Here is a 19,305-nt window from a genome sequence, read left to right on the forward strand (position 1 = left end):
CAGGGCCTCAGGTCCTTGGAAGTCATTACATTTTAGGTCCATGTTCTCTTAACCTAAGCTCCCTGCTGAATAACATGGTTTGGAGAACTGTCTTCAAATAGGGCTGTATTAGAAACTTCGATTGGCTTCTACATTTTTAAAACTGTTCAGTTAAACTCTTTGATTCCTCAAGAATCACATACAGACCCAGGCCACCTGCCTACTCCTTGTTCACACTGCAGTAAAATGCTATGCAGTCAGTCACTGGACTGTCTTACATTGATTTAATATGTAGTCCATAGCTGACACCTTTAGGCTTCCTTCCTTAAATATTTCATCTTTCCAAACATTGTGCAGCAGACTATATAATATGGTAGTGAGGAAAACAGAAGCTAGAATGTTTGAAGGAACTGTCTTTTCTTTCTAAATATCAGAGCAGTAGGCACTTCCACATGCACCTTTGGTACCCCGACCAATAAGCAAGGCCTCTGTCTTGTGGGGTAGGGACAAAACAGATTCCATTATAGTCATGATAACTGTGATTCCTTTGGCACAAAATTGGCATTGAGGTCTCCTTCATAGGCCACTCATTCTGGGAAGAGTTCCTTCTCGTGCTCACCTGGAACAGGAGTTTATTTTCAGTAGAAACTTCAGGTTCAGCAAATATGTGTTCTTTGTGAAATGTTGTTGCATAAAAATTGTAGGTCTGCTCTGGTTTTGACAGATAGGCTATGATTGCTGAAGCTCACAGTAGCAGAGAGAGGATGGAGTGTCTGTAGGTGACTATTGGTCATCCCAGACACCAGCAGGTATATGGGCACAGTCTGTCCTGTTAGGTACTTTTGTCTGCAGTGCTTTTATCCTAAGATATATTTTTTAATTATGAAGCTTGTATTCTTATTACTTTATTGCATTCTTTTAACGATGTGTGGAACGTCAGCATTTTTCATTTTAAGAGAGAGGTAGAATACAATTTAAGAAAAAACCCTTGTGAGATGTAAATTCAATTGCACTGCTTTTATATGGCGGTATTGCAAATAGTTAAAAACCTGCACTGACAGTAGACCTATTGCTCTGATGTCTGTGAATGCGTGCATTTTAACAGAAATGACATAGTGAATTTCATCTGTTTGTGTGGTTTGTTTCCTCTGAGGCTTAAAACAAAGTCTACAATGAAACAGATGGTTTTATGTATCTCTAAATTAACAAGCCAAAGAGGCCAAACCAAAGAGGAATGTGGCAAACGGGCTGAAATAGATTAAGCAGGACTCTACTTATCGTGTCACTTAAAACTATTTTTAAGAATTAAAATATACAGTTATGGTAAAGGAGCCATAAATGTTCCAGCTCTGGAATACACTTGTTCCTAATTTTAGCAAACCATCCAACACACAAATTGTAAGAAATAACAACTCTTAAACATGCTGTCTCTGCAAGTGGTTTGGAAAGTGCAGCCTGTATAACCAAATCCTGGGGCTGTAACAGCTCCTGGCATGGGCAGCATCTGTTCTTTTGGGAGGTCTGAGGCAGAAACGTGCCCTCTGGGCACAGAGGATGTGTCCCTTCCCTTTGGGTCTGGGCTGCAAGGAGCCGCTCAAGGAGGTGCTGGGAAGTCTTTGGCAGCCACAGTGTTGTCCTGGTCTTTCCTTCACCTTCATCTAAACTCAGCCAGTTTCTGCAGTCTGTGTTGTAGATGAGGGATGGAGTAATGGTGACCAGTCCTCTGCTTCTTACTGTCGAAGACTTGCTCTGCTACGGAGAGGCAGATAGCAGCTGGTAGGGAATGCATATTTACAGTCTGGGCCTGGTAAGATACTGCTGGAAGATCCCACTGGAACCATTGCATTATATGTACCCTGCTGGTTTTATGGGCGCAATCAATTAGCTTTGTACTTTAACAAGGCATTAAGCATAAAATCAATTAGCTTCGTACAGTAAGAAGGCATTAAGGATAGAATCAAAGTGTGCTTAGAAAGTAAATAAAATAATAAATATCAAAATAATAAAATGGAAAAATAATAAAATAAGAATGGAAGCCTTTACTGGATATAGAAGGGTGATTGAGAGGGTTGAGTTTCTCTGGTTCCAGGAATAAAATAAATTCCAGGTGAAGTGTCCCTCATGCCCAGACTCCCAGAGGCGTAATCGCTTTCCCAGCAGCAGCGCCCAGCTCGCAGCATGGCTGCTCTCCCTGCTTTGCCTGCTTTTGCAGTGAGGGATGGTGTGAGCAGTTGTCCTTAATTAACTTTTCCCAGGGATCTTGGGTGGAACCCTACCACCAACCCAATCAAAACAATATATTTTTTTCAAGTCCAGTGCGATGACTTATTCAATCTGTTTTGTGCTGCTTAAGTGATGTGTTACAGTCCACACCTAAAAGCTATAAAGTGAGAAAAAACAGAGACCGCGTGTCCTGGCTATCTTGAATAGCAGTGTTAATATTTATCCCAGCGTTTGGAAATGTAGTCACAGCCCTGAACGAATGGTGAGAGACGCACCAGAGGGTTTTTAACGCTTTGGGCTGCAGCCACGCATCCCTGTCTGTCTGCCAGCAGTGTCACTGTGCGAGCCAGTCCTCCTGTCACCCGTCTTTACCCTCCCACCATTCCTCATGCAGAAACCGGGGTTTCTCTTGACATCCTTTCCTCCCTGCTCTGCACCGTGGAGACATTCATTCAATCTTCATAAAGAAATGCCATTGTTTTCACTTTAGAGACCCTCAGCTGCCTCTCACTTGCACCATTTTCCTTTGTGCATCATGGTGTGTTTCTTCCTGGGAAGGATAGCAGCTTGCACAGTCCTCTATATTTCTAAGTGTAAGCCCACCCATTGCACAAAGTTATCTTTGTATCTTTAGCAAGCAGGACCATTGCAAGAGGGAAGAGAGATTTGGGGGCTACCTTGCAGCCCTGTCATTTACTCAAGAACATGGAAGGTAATTTAATTTCTGCAAGAAAGCAGCAAAGGAATCAGAGATTTTATCTGCTCCTACAAGTGTATGGGAAATATTAAAAAACACTTGGCCAGAAGTGGCATTGGAGAACTATCTTGTTCATCAGGAAACAAAAGGATTTCACTGCAGGATGCTGTGGGAGGAGGAGCAGGGCGCTGAGCTGCAGTGGGTATTGGTGCTAGCCAGCCCGGGGCTAAAATTCTCAGATTGTTTCATAACCCTCTTGAAATAGTTCTCAGTATTAAGTAGGCCTCCTGCTGCGGAGAAGGAGCAGAGCCAGAGCTGGTCATTCACATGGCTGAGCTGGGCTAGTGGTCAGCCCACCAGAACCCTGTGTTAAGTGTTGCATCCAGGATGAGAATATGGGTAACAAGACTTCCTAAGAGGCAGAGCTGGAATATATTCACTTACAATATTTCTGCTTTTTGAAACAGCAAAGTCTCATGAAATAAGCTCACTTCCAGATAGTACTGAACTTATTGGCTCCGTGTATATTCAAGTATTCAACTTTTGTGCCCCTCTTGGCATTGTTTTTTCCCCAGCAAGGCCCCTGCTTTGCCCCTTTCTTATTTTGTCTTTCTTCCTCTATTCCTATAGCAGTATTTTTGAGCCTTATTTCAAGTACCTCATTTTTTAATGCTGGCAATTGTCGTCTTAAGTATATTCTGGAAGAATTTGCCTAAAAGCTTCTCATTCATTGAATTCTGGAGTATTTTGGGGGGACAAGAAAATTATCTTTAAATGTTCTTTCTATTTCTTTACTGCGCAATGTGACAGCGCAATGTTTAGTGGCTAGCCTGTGTAGCATCCATGTAATGGATGTGTGGTCAAAATGTTTGTGATACAGAAAGGCAGCTCCTCAAAGCTGAAGTTTCTGCCATTATTTCAATGAGAGATTGGCTCTAAATGGGATTAATGCTTCATTTATGGCAAGATTTATCTGAATATTTAATTGTTTATATGCCTTTGAAATTAGCGATAGTCAGTTTTAAAATGTGTAGCCCATAGGATTCTCTCATGAAACTTCAAGTGAGCATTCGACTCCAGAGCATATAGATTTAACCAGTTTTCATTTGAATAACTGAAATCCATGGGAGTTCTGCAGCTGGGGGTTTTGGAGAGCTCCAGGAGTCTTTCACCTGTGTCTTTCAGCACTACACATCTCTTTGAATTTGTGGCCCTGAGATGTTCCTGAATGCGTTATCCATCCTCTTTAATAGGGTGTCCATGATACTACTCTGATATGTGAGATTTCTGCTCTCATGTTTTTGGCTGATGAGGGATGAAGATTTCCAGGTACAGAACAGCAAGTCCCTAATGAGAGGAAAGGGCAGAAGAGCTGCTGATTTCTAACTGGCAGTTGGATGAAACCTGAAAGCGTGTCTAATTCAAGCTGTTAAAAAGAGATGTTAGAATGCTTTGAAATAATAGTGCAATCTGTATTCAGGATCATGCTTTTTAAACTAGAAAGCATTTTTTTAGACAGAAAGGATATCTTATTGAAATGGACTATATTGGACTTGTAAAAACTAAGCAGCTTATAAGCACCAATACTCATTATTTCAAATCAGTTTACTTCAATGTATAAACTTCAGATTTGAACCGACTCTGAGAAATTCCCCACGTGACAAATGCAGGCCCACATCTCTTTATCTGAAGGACATCAGTTGCCAGTAGCTGAATGGCTGCTCAGCTGAACGTATAAATGTGTGAGAGTTAACTCCGCTTTTGGGCTGTTCATTATGAACCAGGAGATGAAAGAAAGGAAGAAAGTTTCTGATGAAACCTCAGAAGATGATTTTTATTCATTATCTTGATTGCTGCCTTACGGTGGGAGTTGTGCTTATGAGTGGGCACTGAAGGCCCTGTAGAAAGCAGTCCTTCTGAACCCCTGTGGAAACTATCCATTTCCATAGGGGGGTTATTTCCACTGTCAATTAGGTGAGCATTTCTCATCATAGTTAACTGGACCATCCCTTGCTGTTTTGATGTTCTGTGCTATGTCCAAGGCTCAGATTTTGGTGATATTCTTGCAGTAGAGAATAATTACTGTTCAAAGATAGATTTCTCTGTTAGTCCAAGTACCAACGTGAGCTTTAGCCATACAGGCTGCAGCCAAGGACTTTGGAGATGTGACAGTGTGGTTTGTGTGATGGAGCATGGATAATTAGGATCAGCTTTCAAATGTTGGGTGCTTTCCTTAACCAAACTACTTGAATAGTTCACCGCACTTATTGCATTGACACCACGCCCTCATGCCGTGTAGTAAAATAATGCATTAATCCGCTTAATTATTTTATGATACTAGATTTGATCTCATTAGAGCGATCTCGAGGCAGTAATTCAAACAAATACTGAGTCTTTTGGTGTAAATGCAATTCACAATGTTTGGAGAAATTTCTCAGAGCAGTGGTTTGTGGGCAAAAGATGAGGAGTTCCAAGAGCCTGAGGGAGGAACTGAGAAAAATAAATTAGTTGTACAGTCAGAAAGCAGAGTCTGTGACCTTTCTAAAACCAATCTTACAGTCAAAGACGAGATGGAGACCCGTAACACAAAGCTACCTTGGGCTCTGCCAACACATCTGCTCTGGGGAATGTTTTTCATTTTGATCAGAGGCAGCAAACTTGGACTTGGTACCATCTCCTGACTCTCACACCAGTGAAGGTAAATCAGGACTTGGACACAGGCTCAGATACAAAACAACAGATGCTTATCTCTGTTTCATAGCGCACATTGCCAGGCACTCCTCAAACTCCCCGCTGCCTGTGTTTTTGAGCAGAGTAGTGTTTTTCCAAATCTGAGGTCACAATTTGACCTTTAAGTTGCAAATGTGTTGTGCGCTTTCATTATTCCTTTTTCCTTGTGATGCTCAACAATGATTTGCAGGGAAAAAAAAGGAGTTCCTCTCTGAGGAAGTGAGGAAATGCCTAAAAAGGGAAACTTAGAGCCCTGGATTTTGCCTGATGACTTTCTATGTGACCATAGTTTATCCACCAGAGTTGGTGTAATGTTATTCCTGTGGGATTAAGATGAAGCTTTGGGAATGTTAGAAATGTTACTTTGGGAACTTCAAAGCATAAAGGAGGTGATGAAAACCGAAGAGGATAGTGGTGTTTGAAGTGAGAACACATAAAAATAAAGCGGGAGGAGAGTGCTTTTGGGAGAGGTCAGATTACAAACATTTGCGCTCAGTATCCACCATGACATTTCTGGTTCCTCGCCTGTAATTCAAACCAGCCAGCCCTTACAGAGACAGACAATTGCTGGATGCCCACCAGGCACTGAGGCTTTGCTGCAGATAATTAACATCTGATGAATGAGCTGCAACTCGGGCTGGGCTGGAGCGCTGGCTTGCCAGGAGCTGTGCTGTCCCACACGCATGGTTCTGCTCTGCCCCGCGGCACATAGCCATGGGATGTTTCTGCAACAGTGCCCATGAAAGGATGTAAGGGCCATCCAATGGCTGTCTAATTGGGTTGGATGGGTGAGCAGTGTATGGTGACTGGAAAGCTAGATGAATGAGCTGCATCTCGTATGGTGCCCTCTGCAAATGGCTGGATGTGGCTCTGTTGGCTGCTGTAGCTGGGTCACATCCCTCAGAGGCTGATGGCAGTGAGAGGCTGAAGCTACTCGGTGTCAGTCAGGGCTGTGTGCTTCTGAGCCTGAGGCCGCAGTGCTCACCCGAGCGAGCGGTGTTGCATGGGGCCACAGGGACGTGCCTGGGGACCAGCTCAACTGAGACGGTTCATGGTTCAGTGGGACCCAGATCCCTGATAAACTCTGCAGAGCAGAGAACTCCTTCAAACTGCATGAATGAGTTTGCTGACAACTTGCCAAAATATGCAGATCGTGGTTCTCTTACTGCACTCGATTCAATTAGGGACTTGGGGAGCCTCTGCATTTCCCCTACGAGCCCTGCAAGCTGCAGGTAACCCATGCTGCATCAAGACCAGCCGAGCTGCGGCTGTTTGGTGCTATTTGCATTACAACAGTTTTAAAATTCCCTTCCAGCAAATTGGGACCCAATTCTGTATAATAGAACTTGCAGTGTTTCTTTAACAAAGCCTGGTGCATCTCACAAAAGTTTTGCTTCACTTGTTGGGTTTTGTGGTTTTTTGTAGTTTTTCTGTTTCAATGTATTCTACTTAGTTACTCTGTTGGCTTCAAACTTGCTTAGGGCAGTAGACATAGAATGAGCAGAGAGGGACAGAAGGAAAAAATAACAAATCAAGTGCTTGTTTTCTTAAGCAGCACCAATCTGTGCCAACCTGGTTTCTAAACAGAAGCAGAAATAGAAATGCATATTTTGCTTTGAGATATCCCACAAAAATAAACCACGATACAAAGTTACCTCAAAATAGCTTGTGAACAGTAGTTTTGTGAAAGTCTCCTGACAGTGTTCCACTGATACTGAATGCTTTCAGGTTTACCCAGCCTTCTGCATCACCCTCTGTAAATGCTGAATCACTGTGGACATCTAAAGAGATTTAGTGCAAAAATCTGTGCCTTCTGTCCAGGGACTGTCATTGTGAGATGAGCTTTGTGCATTCTCCTTTTCCTATGCAGCATCATGGTTTATAGCCTGTGACCCTTACTGATCTAAGTGCAAGAGTTCTGTTCTGATTTTTGATCGATATAAATCAGGATGCCCTGCAGAAATACATAGGAATAGAGCAAAACTGTTGCAGGAGTATGGTGTAACCGTTTTCACACCTGTCTGTGTTTAATTATATAGACATCCTAACCTATTCCATGTCTGTTATCTGAACAAGAACTTCAGCACCCAATGTTGCAGCAGTGTTGGACAGGAGCTTGGTGCCCACAGGGTGCTGGGTTGCTTTGTGTCCCACATAACAGGCTGTGTGCTTCATGCTGCTCTCCTGTGGGACTGGCAGGTGGAAGCCTGGGGAAGCTGAGCACAGGTTTGTGGAGGCCCCTGTCAGTGCGTGAGAGCACAGCATTCAATTACTTGGATCTCATTTCTTTAATAACTTCCTGAAACAAATAGGTGCAATTTAGGTCATAGTGGGGGAAAAAAAAAAAGGTAAAGCATCTGTTTCAATGTATTATCTGGGCACAGCGAGATGCTGCTGGGAAAGCCACGGTGTGGCTTTGAGAAAGGAGCAGGGGGTGCCATTCAGTTCTGCATGAGGAGGGGTTGGATTTGTCCTCTTTAATGAAACCAAGACCTGGAGTTTTGAATTGACCCACTGTCCTGCAGAAAATCCACTATCCCGAGAGAGCCGGGCGGCTGTTTTTACAGTGCTTGTGCTTTTCTGTTCATTCACAGTTTGTTTGTTAGATGTCATTTGCATGAACAGTCAAACAGTGTTTCAATTCTGTTCCGTCAACGTTTTCATGCCAAGTTTCATTCTGGCACGCAACAGTGATACGGTTGTTCTGTTACTCAGCCATTGTTAGAAGAGGCTTAGGTTAAATTCTGGAAGTTAATGAGAGAGTGGTGTGCAGCAATTTGGATTATGCGTTATGAACTAATTAAATTCTTATTTACATGCCGTGCCTACTGTCTTCTACAGAGGAGTTCTTGTTCAGTACTCACTTCACGTACAGGTGATTTACAGTGTATTTTGGCCTCACATCACAGATGTGCACCCTGTCTTCCCTGTGTACACAAGGAATGGGGCAAATTAATATCTCTGCCTCCCTTGACAATGTGTGAGGGTCTTTTTCCTGGGTATGTTTGTAATGCAGAATGCGTGTTCATATCTCACATCTTTACAGTCTGTGTTCAGTAATGGTTCTCGAATCTTTTAGGTATAGGAATATAATGTCAGTCTTCTCAAGTAGTATTTATATGCACAAGTATGTGATATCATTTCCAGAACTACTGTTTACAAAGCGGATCAGCAGGTCAGGGTGGGCTGCTGCTCATGGCCACTGCAGTGAGGTGCTCAGGCTGTGAAACCTGGCCTCTTACCAGGCAGAACATCAGACTCCTATATTAAAAATACTGATAAAATGAATTAAAATCCACTTCAAAATGTCAGTTGAGATTGCTTAGTAAAATCAATGCTGATGTATTCAGTTTTAATTGCTTTTAGAGAGATAAAGGATGAACTGTTGGAAGTAGAGCTCACTGAAGAAACAGTACATTATTTCTTGTGTTTCTAATGAAAGTTCCTCTAAATGTTACCTATTAGACTGCAGTAAGTGATCTGTGTTCTAGGAAAAAATGAGATTTGTTTCTGTCTATGGGGCAGACCAGTTTGGTGCAATCCTTACCAAGAAGACACTTGCCCTGTAGGGAATATCTCATCTGCCACTTTGGATTTGTGAAGCCAAACCCCTGCTGTTTGGCAGAGCACATCGGTGCCAACAAACGGCCTGGTCTCATGCATCCATTCATCATGGAGTATCCAGATCGGCCCCTTTAACAGCTGATATTTACCTAGCTCACTTGTGGCTGTGTTTCCTAAGTTGTCTTCATGCATCCACATTTCATTTTGCACTGTAAATATTTACCATTCTCTTTTCAGTGTTTGTAGGGTGATCTGTAACAGTGTGTGCATTTGGTTACATAGCCCTGCTGTAAAAAATAAGTTTTTTGTTTGCTTGGTGTTTTTTAGCTTTCGTTCTGCTTGCGAAGTTTAATGTTGATTGGTTGTGACAAACCATCCAGTCAGCCCATGTGGCCGACCAGGCGTTTTGGGGGAGGTATATCCTCGTGTCAGAATGCCATTTGATGGGTCCCAGATGGAGGAGTTACAGGGTGCAGCTGAGCTCATCTAGCACATCCCTTCTGGGATACAGGCAGCCCCGGGGTCTGTCCCTCTGCCCCTGAGCCCCTTTCCCATGAGTGGTCTTACTCAGAAGGGAGCTCCGCTGGTTTGTGCTTCAGTGTGTGGGCACAGGGTCAGGGAGGCACATGGAGTAGGACAGGGCAGGCACTGGGGGTTCTCTCTCAGAGGTAGGAGTTTTATCATGGAGTCCACCGCAATGCACTGCACATATGTATAAGTCTGTTTAGGTTGGCATTCAAATTCCCACTAACATGAAGTGTCTGATGATGTTATGTTGATTTTAAATTATTTAAAATGAATTATGGCCTGTTCAGAGGCTGGAAAATAATAAAAATAAAACTCCTTCTAGCATTGGTGGAATTTTGCCCTTTTAATGTACGATCACAAATTATCCTTGTTTTAATGACAGTATAGCAAAGGTGCTGCTTTAACATTTGCTGTCAGAGATGCTTGTTGCCAGCACTGTGGCTGAAGCTCTGCCCCCTTTTGCAGGTTAACGAAATTTACCATGATGAATCCCTGGGCGCTCACATCAACGTTGTCCTGGTGAGGATAATCCTGCTGAGCTATGGCAAGGTAAGGAGGGGTTACGTTAAATGGAGGAGGTTGAGTTTGAGAACTCTGAACTTGATTCATTGTGTACGAATGCAAAGAACGTTTATCTTTATAGGCATTTCCTTACAATTTGAACTTCACGCTGGGAAAATAACCACAATTTGTTCTGTGTTTTCCCTGTGTCATTTTAACTTGCTGCTTAGCTCTGGCAGTCTGTCTTTTTAGATTTGTTTGAAATGATCCATGGAATGTTACAGACATCGTGGTTCCTTTGAAAGATGTGAAGGTTTGTGGCAGAGCAGCAAATAAGTATCGGTGAACACTTGCTGGATCAGTTCTGCAGGATGCTCGCTTCACTTTGTGCTTAACATGGGTTAGACTACATGTGCTTAAAGTTAAGAGATAGGGGCCACAAGGCAGGAGCTCTGCAGATTGAGTCTGTTATCAAGAATTCCAAGTGCTTTCTTGCCATTTCTGAGGGAGGGATTGATCCACTAACAAAACTCGCTTAAAGAGGAATGAAATGCTATTTGGCTACCAGAAGTTTTAACCTGCTCGGTACCGATGTCCAGTGTGGGATAAAGCAACTTCAGATTCCACGGTAGCTGGAAGAGGATGTTTGAAGTATGTTAGTAAATTTCTTGTTTAAGGGCTGCACATCCAGCTGCTCAAAGGAGAACATTAAAATCTATTTATTTATTTATTTATTTATTTTGTGATGGAGGTTGCTGGTATTTGCATGCTCATGTAATAAACCTGGGGGCTGGAAGACTCCATGTGTATTCATGCAAGTTGCTGAAAGTCAGATCCAGCTGAGTGTCAGTGGTGAGGCTCCTCTGACAGTCACCACTTACCCTGTTCAACTAAACATGCCAATCCATCTCTGCTCTTCTTGCAGAGATAGACAGCGATGTCAGTAAGTGTTTTGGGTAAGCTCACTCAGCTTTGTGTCCTAAAATCAAAGGCAAAAGAGGTCACATTTTCTGTTTTGTGATCTAATGCTTGTGGTGTCTGATTACATTAAATTATGAAATAAATGAAACATCCTCATGATTGCTGTAATGACAGCAATTCGGGGGATTGCAGATCAACTAATAATTCTCAAAAATACCTCATTGCAGCAGTGGTAAAAGTCAGTGGAATTACAACATGGACTGGCTGCTTCTTTGCAGTCCTTATTTCATAAGTATTTCATAGTTGCTGTTCATGTCCATATTGAGCTCAGTCTGCATTGGCAGTAGTGTGAACTCAGCTTCTGCTGCATTTTCTGATGGAAGATCAGAAATAGAGCACTGTCAATAGGTAATTTGAAAGTTATTGGTCTCACATTAATCTGCTTCACATGATGGAGTTGGTGAAGCAGGGGCACCTTCCCTTCCTGCTGGCCACATCACTGAGTAGCTGCAGGTAGCACTATATGGTCTGCTTATGGATCTTCCATTAATGGGTTCTAGACCCATAATCCATAGCAGACAGTGTTTTAGTTGTCCTGCAGGATTCAGCAGGACACAATTCCTAATAAGTTAACCCAGATAACCACGAAGAAAATTTCTCGTGCTCAGAGGGAAAAGTTGGATAGTTCTTACTTTCTGAACCTGTTACTGAGTAATTAGAGCAAAGCCTTCAAGATGTTATTAGCCTGTTAAAACACACAAACATTAACATTTTTCTGAAATATATATTTGATGCATGTAGTAAAAGGAATGGTGTGTGGACAAGTAAGGGCGGTGCATGTGTAAAGCAGCCTGCTTGGCTTTGCAAGATGAAGATATTATCCCAGTCTTGCTTGAACAAGCATTTATTTTCCAAGCATGTAGCAGATATCTCCAGGTTCTCTCACTTTATTGAATGCAATTTATATATATTATCAAGGGTGCCATTTAAATAATCATAATAATTACATTATGGTTCTGTAACTGATGAAGTATGTACCATCAGTGTCAGATTTCTGACAGCACTCTGAGCTATTGCCAATTCTCAACCCCTGAGCAGCCTTTTACTGCATTGTGGTTGGGTTTTTTGTGTATGGTTTTTGTGTTGGTTTTTTTGAAGAAGAAGATGATGATTATATTATTTTATACAATGTCATCTTTTGATAAGAATAATGTGGACAATACTTGAGTTGCATAGCAACCAGCCTTTCTGTGGCTCTTGCTAGGAGGTACTCCATTTCTTGAAGCGTACTTCTTAATATTTCCAACCAAACAGAACTGTACGTTCAAAAGTTTCAGTAGTTTTATTAGGTGCATTAATTGCCTTGCTAAGGTGAAAAAATAGGTGTTCCCTGGTGACAAAATGGTCAAGTTGTTCCATGGGCAAGTTCAGTAAGATCTGACACCATTTTACAGAAGTATAATTTGTGTTTCTTATCACTTCTGGACAGAGGCTGAAGCTGCAGCAGGTTGAGACCATTGGCACAGAATGACATGCAGAGGCACTGGGACAGCTCTCACATCCTGCTCTGTACCTGTGGTAGATCCGGGAGCTACTGTGCACTGCTCTGCACTTTATACTGACCTCCTGAGGCTTTGGGGTGGGATGCTGCAAATCAGTAAACAGGGCACATGCTGTGCATTGTTCTTCAAAGGGGAAAACAAAGAGCCGGCTTATTTCTTCCTTTTTGACTTCAGTAATAGGTAGATGCGTTCCAAATTTTGGAAAGCGCAGCATCATGTGAGAAGAATATTATTCAATGTTTTAGTAACTTCTTCCATTAAGATCTATTTTGACTGTAACTGTTCTGTAGTCCAGTGAGCTCTACAGCACGCGGGGGAATAGCCAAAGAACCACAGTCACCGAGTGCGGAGGAGGTGGCAAGAGATGAGCTGAGAATGGACTTGGAAGCTCCGACTGGCTATTATAAAATTTGTTTTGAAACTTTTAAACCCTGAGCACTGCATAAAATCCTCTCATCGCCTCTTTGAGGTGGATGAATAAAGATTATTTTTCCCACTTTACAGCTAAAATAACAAAGATGCTGAGCGTTATTCTGGAGGCCACACGGAAGGTCACTGGCAGTCTGGGGATAAGAGCTCATAAATTCCTGGCTCCAGCCCCACGCTCTCTCCATCCACAATGGTGACTTTGTGTGCAGATGAACCACCCTTAGACAGCAGCAGAGAATAGCACACATTCGCTGCAAAGGGAGTGATTAAGGTAGTTATTACAGGAAAAAAATGTCATTAAGGCTTTCGCAGGAACTGCATGAATTTCAATAAATGCAGCTACCTGAGGATTTATGAGAGTTATTCCTTGGGAAATCTGAATATGACTGCGCAGGGCACCTCTCAGCTCACCTCTGGAGCAGCACACATAGCTCTGGTCTCTGGGATGAGTACTGGCACAGCATGGGACAGGCTGGGCTGGAAACCTGGGAGAAGGATCCCCATTAGCGTCACATCAGCACTGGCAACAGAGCAGTGGTTGTTGGCTGTGTGAACATGGTCATGTTGAAGAGGAACCTGACCACCAGGGCAGAGAGACTTTGAGAAAGATGAGTGGAGGGAAACAAAACCAAATGGTTTTAAGATGGCGAGTCGGTAGGAGCATCATGTGAGATGGCTTCCTGCAATCTCATTGGGCAGGACTGTTAAGTGAGAAGGGTTTTTCAATCGTGTGTCTGAATTATTTAGAGCTCCCGCTGCCTTCATCTGGGACAGGAGTTTCCCTTGGATCTTTTCACAAAAAGGTGTCCTTTCTATCTGCCATCTGACCTTTATGTGGCTATGCTCAGTGCGAGCAGGCAAGATGCTCTTGGTTCAACCAGGCTGGAAAGCAGCAGTTCAGCCTGAGCCAGGCTTTTCTCTATGTTTCCCAGAGGGTGGCACAGGTGGTGCAGCTGGGATGGAAGGACAAGCCAGCTCTGTAACTTAACTCAGGTCTTTGACCTCACCATTCTTCAACTGACATGGGCTGGAAAGGCTCGGAGCTCCCCTCCTTCCTGCTTGAACTTGAGGTGAAGGCTCAGTCTGAGAGCAGTTGTGCCCAGCAAGGCACCAGATTTGGTAACTGTAGTCACAGAGCAGCTGAGCCTGAAGGGGTCCCTCTGGGCTTAGTGTAGTCCAAAACCACTGCTCAGAGCAGGGTCTCTTGGAGCAGCAGGGTTGTGAGTTGTTGGTTGAGTTTTTGATATCTCCAGGCGCAGAAAATCCTTAGAGTCTGAAGAACTGATGGATGCTTGCTGGTTGAGAATGATAACCCATTTATGTGTGTTTTCTTGAATGGTATTTATTATGTAAATTGTGGAACACCTGGCAGTGTCAGCAGGAATCAAGCCTTGAAATTGCAGTACGCTCTACAAACAAGGAAGAAGATGGAGTTCTTGTCCCAGTCTCTGGCCATCTCCAGTAACTGAATCTGCACGGTCTTAGTGGCAAGGCAAGAACTTCCATGTTATTTACGAGTTTGGCTGCTGTTCTTATTTTTGCATTGTTTTTATTAGTGTGGGGATGAAGATGAGAGAAAATACTGCCCCTCTTAATTTTATCTGTGGGAATTGATGGATTGCCTTATTTAGATACTAGACACATAGCTTATAATTTCCTAGAGTGATTTGTTGGAACCTTGAAGGGTGTAAAGTTGGCTGATAGCATAAATAGTACTTTGTATTCCTGATCTGCTTCCATTTATTCAGAATTAGAGACTGAAAAATGTTTACAAACTGCTGCCATAAGAAAGCTTTACAAGTCCTTTGAATGCAAAATGACAGTTTGCTGAATGAGCTACTTTTGTTAGTTTGGTTACCATGGACACGAGATAATTCTTTTTATTTATTTTTTTTGCTTGTCTTGTTCAGGGTAAGAGAAGAATATAAAAGATGTAATCCAATAAACAATGAACGATAGAAGTGCCAAGTAGAAGGAATGTAAGTGGTATGTTCTGCAGGGATGTTAAACGTTTGAGAAGGGAAAGTCATACTTTAAATTGTCTCCCAAGAACGCTCCAACTTTTCTGCCATAGCTTGGATCAATATGACAAGATCATAAGGATATTTCTGCTCCTTCTGGAGCTGCTGAGGAGCTGCAGAGTCCTCTTCGTTGGTTCTCTTGGAGCACCACCTAATGGATGAGCAGGGGAAGGTGCTTTTCCAGCAAGCTTCTGACCTGTTCTTGTGTCCTTGTTAGCAAGCACCCACTCATCAACACCACTGCAAGGCTGTACTCAGCTGTTGAATGGCAGATAAATAAAGAACAGAAAAGAAAAGAAGGATCTAGAAAAGTTTGAGTAGAATATAGACTAAATTTGCAGTTTTCTTCAGTGAAAGCCTTGCGTTTAAAATTCTTAAAGAATTATTATTTGATGTCTTTCTCAGTTTCTGAATTCCTCCCAAATGTATTTGAAGGGCTTTGCAGTACAGATTGACTTGTTCTTTGGTGTCTTAATAACAGAGAACTGAACATCACACTGATAACACCCTGAAGGACAAGGCAAATAGCAAAGAAGGCTCAAAGACATCTGGATCTATGTAGTAATGACTTTAGAATCATTTCTTATTGCCCTTCTTTGACTCCTTGTACTAATGGCTGCTGCAACTCGTTCCTCTTCTACTTGTGGTTATTTCCTGCTGCCTCTCTCTAAAAAGAGAAGTAGGAAACGTGTGAAGCCAGAATCAGAAAAGAAGGCAACTGGAAGGCATCAGCAGATGTTGGGTTTTTGAGAGCAAGGGTCTTTCTAGGGCAGACTGTCCTCACAGCCCTCCGTGGTGTCTCCCCACATGTTCCTCCCAGCCAAGACCTTGCCATTTCTCATCAAACACGTCTATCTGTTTCCACCAGCAGCTCTCTGAAATGCCTGTGGATCTTTTGCTTTTCTTGCAGTAAGAAGGAAAGTTTCTCTTTCCACTGGCAGCTTTCCTGCTGATCAGCTGAGTAATGCTCTCCATAGGCCTGCTGTCCTCTTTGGAAAGATGTCCTTCCCGGCCAGCTGTGGGCTCGTGTGTTCCTGGCAGTGCAGGCCCTCTGTGGGCCAACAGTAACACCTCCAGCTCCTCTGCACAGCCAGCTGTGCCTCGTCCCATGGTTTCCTACACACCTTTCTTGCAGGACAGCTGCACTTATCTCTGAAGGCAGGGAGACTGAGCAAGAGAAAAATATTAATGTGGAGCCACATCTGTCTCAGGAAATCTCTGATCCAAAAACCACTGGACAATTGGAGGTTATATGGGGGAAGTACCAAACTATGCCTGGGTCCTGTATGTATCCTCCCTAGGCATCCTGCCATCTGCCATCAGGAGAGGGCTTGGCTTCCATGGGTCTTGGACCTGACTCTGCGTAACTGTGAAACACAGTGGGGATTAATTAGATCCTAAATCAGTGTTTCCTCACCTATACAATATTTCCTACTCTGGGATCACACCAATTCCAAATGAAACGTGACAAGACTGCAGGGAGATTCAGCTACAGTGATATTCCACTTATCCATTGCCATCAGCTGCTAGTGTTGGATAAAAGAATAGTGAACTGTTGTTTATTTGAGAATTCATGAGCATGGGAAGATCCCTCTATGTGCCAAGGTTACTGTTAGTACTGCTGGAGCCATTCTCATTTGGAAGTCTTTGGCAAATTGCAGAAAGTAGGAATTCAGGTGAAAATTTGCTAGCAACTGAGTGGATTCCTCTTTTTAGGCATCTATATTACAGTGAAGAGAGACTGAAGATTAGTGAAGAAATGATATTAATGCCCAGTGGACTTGAGTACCTTTTGTACAGCAGGTACAACTGAGTTTCTCCTGTTAGTTTTTTGGCAGCACCTCATACTGATGTTGGACCAAGACTTGCTGATCGTATCTGTAGCACATAAATACCTACAAGAATGGATTTCCTATTGGATGCCTCATTTCCTAGTTTAAAGTAGGCAAGTCAATTTTACACATGCCACATTTCTAATGTAGAAATCGTGTCATTGGAAAAGAAGTGGGGCTGTCAGCTGAAATACATTTACAGAACTGCGTGTTCTGTTTCCCTTTTTATGCTGGAGGGTTTTCCTTCAGTTTGCTTGGTGTGTTAGTTGCAACAGCGACAAAAAAAGGCACAATTTCTGATGTTAGCCAGTCGCTTCTCCTTTCATTTGCTGGAAGAGAAACTTTAGTATCTCTGTTGTTGTAAATAGGCATTGAGATGCTCTTGGCCTAAGGTAGTGATTTTGCTCTCCAGAGTGGGCTTCTGTATACAAAGAAAATTGTTGTTAGCTTATGTCAAGTGCCAACACAGTGCCCATCCAGCAGGCTGATTTGGTCTCTAGCAGACTGTCTTCATCAGAAGAGGGCTCAAGAAGTCCTGCTTGTTAGATCATACCAGTTTTGTGTTTGTACTGGGATTGATTGGCAAACGTTGCTGCTTAGGGTAGGGAGGAGATGACTCAAGACAGAAGAAAACTGTAAAGTGGTTATTCAGAAATTACTGCCTTTTTTATACTCCCCGCTTGTTTGCTGATCATGCAGAGGTTTCTTTGTAAGTATTGAGATAACCTCAAACAAAGCACATGTTGATAATTTATACTTTTGTTTATTGTCTGATCAGCCTTATGAAATGAAAATACTTTCATTTTGTAGAAGGTATAGACAGAGATCATTGTGAGACAGAGAATTACAGTTCACTTTATAAATGATTTCTCAATCATACACATGGCTTACATTTTTTTCAGATTCACATTACAATGCTCTGTGCTTTTTGAATCTTGTAGTAAGATTTCTCACTGGGTTTCCTAATGGGAAAGATTTCTCTTCCGAAGCTTAGCAGAAATGAGATCAAGGTGGAGATGTTAATTCTTTTTCATTTAACCCACTGGTAGGTGCTTCCCCAGCCCTCACTGTCGGTCACACTTAGTTTAGCTGAACTGGGTTTCCTTGGAAGAGCCAGGACTTTGCCTTGTGTCAGTCACTCAGAGTTTGTTCATGTCTGTTCTAAAAAACACATGAAGATGCAGTGAAGGCGTTGCTACTCTCTCACCATTTCAACATGGTTATTATTCTGTTTCCAAGGGAATTATGACTGGAAGCAGCATGATCCAGCCTGGGATTATATTACAACCTTTCATTCCAAAGTGGTATCAGAATCCAAACTGTACCTCTGTTTGCTTTATTAATTTGTTTTTCTGAACATTTGCAGAACTGTAATATCCCATTTTTGCCAAAGTCAGACCTCAGTTTGGCAGGCCTTTCTTTTATCAACTCCAGTTGTTCTTCCACAACCCTTGGAGGATTTTCTTTTTCATGCAGTCAATACTGTGTGTACTCCATCTCGCATTCAATTAGAGGGCATGTCAAACACATTTGTATTTAAACAGGAACTATGTTACTTTTCTCTTATTTCTGGCCCTGGCTATTTTTGCTGTAAACTATGTATCTGAGAATTAGAAATGCTTACAGTACAGTATGGTGTCTACATTGTAGTGGTTTGTGTTATGATTACAGTGTTGTCATGGTAATGTGATTTTTTGTAAATGAAAAGCCAGGGTTTGCATATGTAGTTCTTACAAGTCCTGGAAGGCCTGGAATGGGTCAATTAGTCATATGTTTTATAGCATCCCACATACAGTGTACTTTAAGTCTTAGTGCGCAGCATTAACAAGAGATAGCTGGAAATTTTAAAGTACTATTTAGGAGGGTGGGGGGAGGAAGAAAGAAGGTAAATGCAGTAGGTGGATTTCAAAACACCTCTTTCTTTCTCATTTGAGGGAGCTGTCCTTTCCACTCACCTAACACATATCAGCATTCAAGTCAGCCAAGTCATGGCAGCGCAACAGTGACGTAATGTGTGGCTTATAGGCAGAATAAAGGTGTACCAGATTGGGGAGACTGAGTCTACTTTGTGAATCATTGTGGAATACAGAATGGGTTAAAGAAAACGTGCTTTAAAATACAGTCTTTGGGAACATCTGTTTCTCAAAGTTATGACTCAAGTACAGCTGGACAAAGTACACTCAGTGTTTGCTCTCAGTAGAGCATCCAGTGGTGTTCAGAACTCTTGAGTGCTTGGCAGAAGTGGCTGATGAGCCAAGGCTGGGTGCTTGCAGTCTGCCCTTGCTACAGCTGCTGGGCTCTGCCATCCCTGCGCTGGG

General features: G+C 42.6%; 1 protein-coding gene across 1 annotated transcript in view; it reads left to right on the forward strand.

The window, feature by feature from the left end:
- Positions 1-19,305, forward strand: part of ADAMTS2 (ADAM metallopeptidase with thrombospondin type 1 motif 2) — a 172,254-nt gene that overhangs the window by 119,558 nt on the left and 33,391 nt on the right. Inside the window, exon 5 of the mRNA XM_015875604.3 lies at positions 10,187-10,270. Within this exon, the coding sequence (XP_015731090.3) occupies positions 10,187-10,270 (84 nt within the window). The remainder of the gene's footprint in view (positions 1-10,186; positions 10,271-19,305) is intronic.

The sequence above is a fragment of the Coturnix japonica genome, unplaced genomic scaffold (assembly GCF_054131305.1).
Source record: "Coturnix japonica strain WE unplaced genomic scaffold, WE-NBRP24 Scf048, whole genome shotgun sequence".
Taxonomy (NCBI): Eukaryota; Metazoa; Chordata; class Aves; order Galliformes; family Phasianidae; genus Coturnix; species Coturnix japonica.